Here is a 7,218-nt window from a genome sequence, read left to right as displayed (position 1 = left end):
GTGCCCAGCCCTAAATAAGATTTTCTGAAATTGATTTTTGTGAAGCGAAGCTCAAACCGATGTTGCACTGAGACAGTCTTTTGAACAGCAAGACCCTCTCTGGGTCCTCTTGACCCAGAGGCTGAGAGGCCTGTGTGCACAAGTCCAATTAACTTCATTAAAACTGTGGCGACTCGGTAAATGAAAGTCAGTGTTCACCGCCGGTCCAAACAACTTTGAGGCAGCGGCCCACTGTAAGCAGGTGTTCTGGTGCTGGTGAACAGAGTTGATCACGTCCCATCCAGTGGCATGTGGCGCCGTATTACACATTTCGATTCCGTCTTAGTCTCGTTCTACAAACTGAACTGATGGTGACCTTAATGCTGAACACGGGGTGTCCCTTCATCCTGCGTGTTTACTGGACTGTCGTGTGATGTCGATGGGTCTTAATATCATGTCCGGCCCTCCATGGGTTCTGCTGTAACGTCCCGCTTTGTGCTGCTCAGCCTGACAGGCCGAGGGGGCGAAGGGCCTTCGGTGCTCGCGGTGAGCCTGTGTTTGTGTGCATGTGGAGAGGAAGGAGTACCATTTCTCCCAGCTGCCACGTGTGCATGTCCAGGAGTGTGAGTTCAGAGCCATAGGTTCAGCCATTGCAGTATTCAGCGGCAGCCATGTTGCTTCCAGCACAGTCCTGCTCGGTGGCCCACGACGGTGACTCCAACCAATCCGATCGCCGGATGTTTGGCGTCACGCGGCGATGAAATGGGCCCGGCCCGCTCTTAGTTGGACAAAAGCGCTGCCACATGTTGCCCTTTCCACAACCTGACCGAACTGCCAATGGCTCTGCCTTTGTGCGTCTCAGTGCTTCTCAGGATCCAGGTTGGGTAGTTTCTCCAGTAAGGCCTTATGGTCCAGGCCTACGCTGGCCACCAGGCCTCCTTTGTTGAGCGGCCCTCCACTGTAGTCGATGGCCTCTCCCTTTAGCGTCGTCATGTGACCCCCTGCAGTCGTGGAGATGACAAGTTATTGGTTCAGTGCACAAATACAATATGGCTTCTTGTGTAGGCCTTTGTTGGACGATCTATATCCTCCCAGAAATAAAAGATAGTAATTTTTAGGACAATTTCCATGCGACTGATAGAATGATAATGTAAGAGTATAATAATGCAAGGGCACCAATTTAAAGAGCAATTCATTTTTAACTATTAAGAATATTTAGATACTGGAATATTGAAATATCCTTAAAAAAAAATTAAATAAAAAAACCACTGATAACAAAATGTGTCTCACAATGTCTAAGTCCTCTACTGGTCAGGGAAACATGCTGTTTATTCTGGCATTAGATTGGCAAAAAAAACGTATCTTACAATAGGCTGATAACGTAAAACTGAGCAAGGTCATGTCTAAATATTGATCAATAAGTTAAAATCAAAATAATAGAAGTCATGTTCAAATATCATCCAATAAGTCTATAGCATAATCGAGACCTTTTATCATGTAATCTCTTTGAAGTGGACCTGATATCCTGCTGCATGTCAGCATTTCTTCATGTGTAGTGCACAGTCTATTTCCAGAGGCAACAGGAATGCTGCACCAGCATTTAGCAGAGTGAATACAGATTAAGATACTAATATACTAAGACTGGTGGACGTCAGCATAAACAAACTGCAAGTCAGAGCAGTTTGGATGACGTCACAAGACATTTCACTGCTCAAGTTCTTCTCACTGGTTTGAAGTCGGTGAGACTCAGTGGGAAAAACGTGCATAGTCACGTAGATCCATGCACCAATCAGGATTCACCCACATCTAAATGTTCTGAAACAAAGTCCAGTAAACAACACGTGCTCCCCAGAAGGGGTTCTTGTAATATTTGAATCAACAACAATGATTACCCAGTGCAGTGAGTAGTGCTGCACCAGCACAGATGTCCCATTTCTTAATAAAGGTGACATGGATGTAAACGTCAGCCTGGTCCATAGAACCAGTTTCACTCGGTGGCATCGCCACAAGTGACAGGACTTTATACCCTGAGAGAGATAGAGAGAGAGAGACAGAGGGAAACAATGGTCAATGTGATTCTTTATCACAAGTACCATAGTACAATAGTAGACTGATATCTACTCCAACAAATTTAGAGCATATTTTGCATGAACCTCTTTACTGCTGGCTGCCCTCCCTCAGTAGAGGACAAAGAAGGCTTCCCTCCTCACCCAGTGGTGCTGATACATTGTGTAACATGCAGTGGCAACACTTTCCCTGGTGTCATTTGTGTTTGTTTGTGGCAACATATAGCTACATGTAAGTTGCAGCATTTAGGTAGCTAATGAAGCTAAAACTGGCAAGTCAGGTGACTAATAATAAGAATAAAATTGACAGTACCGTTTTTAACAGTTAAGCCGTAAAAAGAAGCAACCAAAGCACTGATTTGCCACATCTCCCTCTCGGTTGTTTCCACTTGATATAAATCATAATTCCAAATATCTCCTTTGAGCTCCGTCCGCACATGCGGTACATAAAAATAAAAAAAGGAGTGTACATTTTAAGTGTTTAATTATTCTCTTCTCACCTGCTCCGCCTGCTTCTATGATCGTTGTGCCGTTTCCAAAAGCATCCTGAACGAAGCCTTTAACTTTTCCGGAGTGGGAGCGTGATACAATCACCTTCGGAGAGCTGTCACTGTAGGACGCACGGGGACTCATATTTGAACCCTGACCTACAAACGCCCAGGCTGGGGGGGAAGGGAATGTAGAGTTAGAGAGGGTAAGAAGTTCAATACATGTTATTTTGCTGACCATATTTTTGCTGTCTTAACTCTTAAAGCTCAAATTTAACAGGTTCCTCCCCTCAATGGCATGGAGGAGCCATGCATAGCACACACTCACAAACACACTTACCGGTAAAGTCAGTGAACGGCTGGTGTATAACCCCAATGACTGGTTTACCATCTACGGCCACACACACCATTGTGGTCACATACTTCACCAGATTCTCTATGGACACACACACACACACACACACACACACACACACACACACACACACACACACACACACACACACACACACACACACACACACACACACACACACACACACACACACAAAAGAGAGAGGAGCACAAACTGTTCAGTTTTTTAAATGTATTTTTACGGCTTTGGGTAGGTGAACTGTCCCTTTAAAAAATAGGTTTCTGCTACAAAAAAGGGCCATGTACGTTCGAGTTACCTTTCCATAGATAACTGTAAAATTTTAAAAAAGCCCCACCTGTGTATTCCTGCGTGGCGTCCAGAGGGTCGATCCACACAGTGACACTCTGGGAGGGGACTTCCTTGCCCCCCTCTACCTTATCCAGTATGTCGGTGGGAATGTCCCGGCTCCAGGACGCGACCTTGTCCACCGTGTTGTCGTGCTCCTCGCTGTTCACCTGAACACATGCAGGCACACGTACGAGTCATGTGCCTTGGGCGTAGGTTTCAATTTCGTTTTTATAAAAGATCCTCCTCAAGTACAAGTAGGTATTCTTTACTGTAGTAGTAGACAGTTAGATGACCGAATAGAATAAATAAAAAGAAAACGCTACAGCGATTGTCCTCACCATGACGTCGGGGAAGGTGTTGCTGATGAGGTTAAACATCTTTCTATGAGACTGCAGGTCCCCCATGGTTAGAAGCTCCTCCACTCCCTCCCTCGTCTTGCCCTTCGACTTCTCCTTCAGGCCGTTTTCGTCGCGCACCTTCTTCACCTATGGGAGGGGAAAATAAGACATGACTCACATTCCACACTTTTTAGTTTCAGTAAGATGAGAAAAACGAAAATATTATAAAGTACACTGGTGGGCCTGGTGCTCAGTGTGATAAAGGGACATGATATACATACTAGTCAGGCTACTATTCCGTAAAGTGTGAAACTAAAGAGGTCACACCCCTGGTACTCTTATGACGTTTGGTGAAAAAGTATTCATGGCTACTGTCAGATAATTTAGTACCTCAAATTCAAAACCCTGAGCAAACAAAAAACCTAAGTGATAACAGATCTTGGTTAAACATTTATATTATAAAAGACTATTCAACGTTTGTCTATTGAGCCGTGTACATGAAAATGTTTTACTACCTCAGTGCCGCCGAGCACCGCAGCCTCCACCGAGACCGCCAGCAGGTCCCTCAGGTCCACTGTGCTCCCCTGTCTGCAGAGACCGGGAGACAGAAGGAGAACGTTATCCTCGACAACAACTTTGACCTTTTTTCACACCGGAACTGTGTCGGCCATATCAGCTCTTGGAAAGTGACTGAGAGGAGGATTGTTGTGGACATTGCCCCTGGCCATGGGGGTTTGTGCTCAGTCACTGGTACACGATCAGACAACGGCAGCGACTAATTCCAGTCTCCCCACAGAAGATGAAGATGGAAATGCTTTCCAGGCCAGCAGTCATGGCTGCTCAGGAAGTAACAGCGACTACACATCTCAAGTCTAGTTAAAGCCTTCTACAGTCAATGCAGACAGACACACTTCATGAGATTCAGTCAGCAGCAGAGTCACTTGATTAAACATGGAGAATTAATATGGTCTGCAGTTACTTATCTGTCATATAAAGAGAGAGAATGTCACGTTACATCATCACCATGTATGGAAAGGAGAGAGGGGGTCTGACCTGAAAGCGGCCCAGCGTGTGGAGATGGCCCCCGCGTACAGGTGGTAGATGACGCCGACTCCAAGAAGGCAGAACACCGCCACGCCGAGCGGAGACAGCCGGACACCCATCGGAGCCATTGCCTCAGGAAAACACTTCTTTTTATAATGGATAATATGACTCGCAAAACTACAACCAGAAAGCTCAGAAGTACAAACGACGGGATACTGCGATACGCTAACGCCAGCTGACGTGGCCTCACCGCCGGCAGCTCGCGCGCTTCCTCGGCGCTTCGCACCTGGCGTTCCCGTTTCTGATGAGCACGTCGACCGTCATGGAGCGAGCGGCCGAGCCGTTACGGAACCCCGACGCACAGGGCTAATTTCGACTAGTTGGCTGCCCGTTCAGCACTGTCTGACTAAGTCTCCCGAATAACCGAGCCGTCCGTACCGACATTCCGGTCGTCGAGCCGCTTGACTGCGCTCCTTCTAATCTTCGTTATAGCTCTGACGCGGGCCGGGAGCTTGCTGGGGTGGAGGGCGAAGCGGAACAATCGCACCTCTGTTAGGTCAGTGCTGCCCTCGGTACGCACACAGGGGAGGCGGGGTCGCAGGCTTCTCATCCGGGTTATCGCTGGTGTCGTCATCAGTGTGGGTTTGTTAATTTTTATCAATTCACAACGGTGTTGTATTCATTCATCTTTATTCCGACTTTTTTATAACGAATATTTAATTAAGAACAGAAGAAGCTTTTCCATGGGGATACAAATATATATATATATAATATATATAATATATATATAATATATATATATATATACATATTGATGACCAAAGCGCAAAACCTCCTATATATATATATATATATCTCGATGGCACAAAACCTCCTATTTGCAAAATGATCCAGGAAAATAAAATAATATTAATAAAAAACAAATATGTGTATATATATATATATATATATATATATATATATATATATATATATATATATATATATATATATATATATATATATATATATAGATTAAAATGTTCTAGTTATGACCTCATGCTCCTTTGGCGACATCACAGTTCTTTACAATAGAAACAGAATATATTGACATTAAAGGATGCACGACAGCACTCCTCTGTGAGCTAATCCTGCCCTTTATGAACGGCCTGCAGTGCAAACAGGAAGTGGTTATTATGTGTTTACTCTTAGATCCGGTTCAACCTCACTGTGCCGTCAGGGGACTTTATGAACTACTTCTTATCTACATGTTATTGTTTCAGTATTTAGGCACCTTTTTTAAAAAAATAAAAAAAGTATTTCGACCTGACTTTAGTCACATTGATGCCCGAAATTGGATTATTGTTTTAAGTGTTGTTTTTTTTTTTAGCTGCTGTTGGACAATAAAGAAATAAACCAGACTGAACCGAACACAGAATAAATTGGCATCTACAAAATATGACCTTTATGATGTCACATGAGAAAGTGAATATGAGAGGAATCACTACTCACCTGGACTACAGTTCTATCCTGATAAACCTATAATGTTACCTAAGCAAAACAGCCCACAGGAAGTTGAATGATTCTTCTGCTGTATGACTATGTCAGTTTAATAAGCAAGGTGTCCAACTATAACCCAGTCATAACTTAGGTGGAGTTTTGTGGTATAAACTCAACTCTTTCCAACACCACCTGGGAAAACTGTGATTAATTAGGGCTTGTGACCTCATATTTATGTGAAGAAGATAACGTCATTTGTTGCTGCTTTAAGTTATGATTGGTTGCAGAGTTTGTCCCAATCCCAATGCCCCCCTCCTTCCTGCCCTTAAGGACTTACTGAATATTAAACTGTTAAATGGTCGTTGATTTCTACATTTTCCAGGCTCACGAGAAAAGATGTCAATCTGTTCACTTGTTTTTGTCAAAACGGCTCCACTGGCAAAATGTAATATTTTATGACTAAGTAAATCTTCTGATTTCATGTGTTTTTATCTTTAATCCTTAATGTTGTGTAAATGTAATTTGCCAGGCTGAACACACATGCTTCCATTGGTAACTGCATGTTTAAAGTCACACAGCTATAAATTGTGGGTAATTACCTTGGGCAAAGTCTGCCTCTAATTCTGACTTAAGGAAAGAGTTTATAAAGGGCTCAAAACATCTGCCAGGGAGCCTTCAAACACAAGGATTTGACAGTGGGACAGAACTAAACCCTCACAGACAGAGGGCGCCTCAGTCTGAATCCGTAAGGTTGCGATTTCAGCCATGTTTTTTATTTATTTATTCGGATATCAAATGAAAAAGAGGATTAATTGTAATCACCAACAGCTGAATTTCCTTTAACGCACATTTATACATTACAGGGCTCGACAGTAAGGGTCCTTTCAATCTCTGACACTTACTGTTGCATTATTTTAGGGTACTCATAAACTATAGTGATTACCCTTAATGAAATGCATGTTATATATACAGATATGAATGTACAAACTAACTAATGAATGTAGAAACTAACTCCACTGGCCCGTCCAGTGGAGTGAACATTCTGGCTTGTGTGTATTGTTGGTTTTTGCCTCATCAATCAGGACTTATACTATGTCATACTACATTTTAAATTAAGTCTT

At 43.4% G+C, this 7,218-nt stretch overlaps 1 protein-coding gene across 1 annotated transcript in view; it reads right to left on the bottom strand.

Annotated features, from left to right (window-relative positions):
- bpnt2 (3'(2'), 5'-bisphosphate nucleotidase 2) overlaps positions 1-5,185 on the bottom strand; it is a 6,855-nt gene extending 1,670 nt beyond the window's left edge. The window contains exons 1-8 of the mRNA XM_068571559.1: positions 4,628-5,185; positions 4,090-4,162; positions 3,575-3,721; positions 3,244-3,403; positions 2,874-2,969; positions 2,546-2,707; positions 1,872-2,006; positions 1-980 (exon numbers count right to left, since the gene is read on the bottom strand). The exon at positions 1-980 is cut by the window's left edge and continues 1,670 nt beyond it. Coding sequence (XP_068427660.1) covers positions 838-980; positions 1,872-2,006; positions 2,546-2,707; positions 2,874-2,969; positions 3,244-3,403; positions 3,575-3,721; positions 4,090-4,162; positions 4,628-4,746 — 1,035 coding nt within the window. The 5' untranslated portion in view covers positions 4,747-5,185 and the 3' untranslated portion in view covers positions 1-837. The remainder of the gene's footprint in view (positions 981-1,871; positions 2,007-2,545; positions 2,708-2,873; positions 2,970-3,243; positions 3,404-3,574; positions 3,722-4,089; positions 4,163-4,627) is intronic.
- Positions 5,186-7,218: the final 2,033 nt, after the last annotated feature.

Source organism: Clinocottus analis, unplaced genomic scaffold (genome assembly GCF_023055335.1).
Source record: "Clinocottus analis isolate CAN_PGR_092001 unplaced genomic scaffold, fCliAna1.0.p SCAF_11, whole genome shotgun sequence".
Taxonomy (NCBI): domain Eukaryota; kingdom Metazoa; phylum Chordata; class Actinopteri; order Perciformes; family Cottidae; genus Clinocottus; species Clinocottus analis.
Note: the sequence above shows the minus strand (reverse complement) of the source record. Positions and strands in the feature narration are given on the sequence as shown.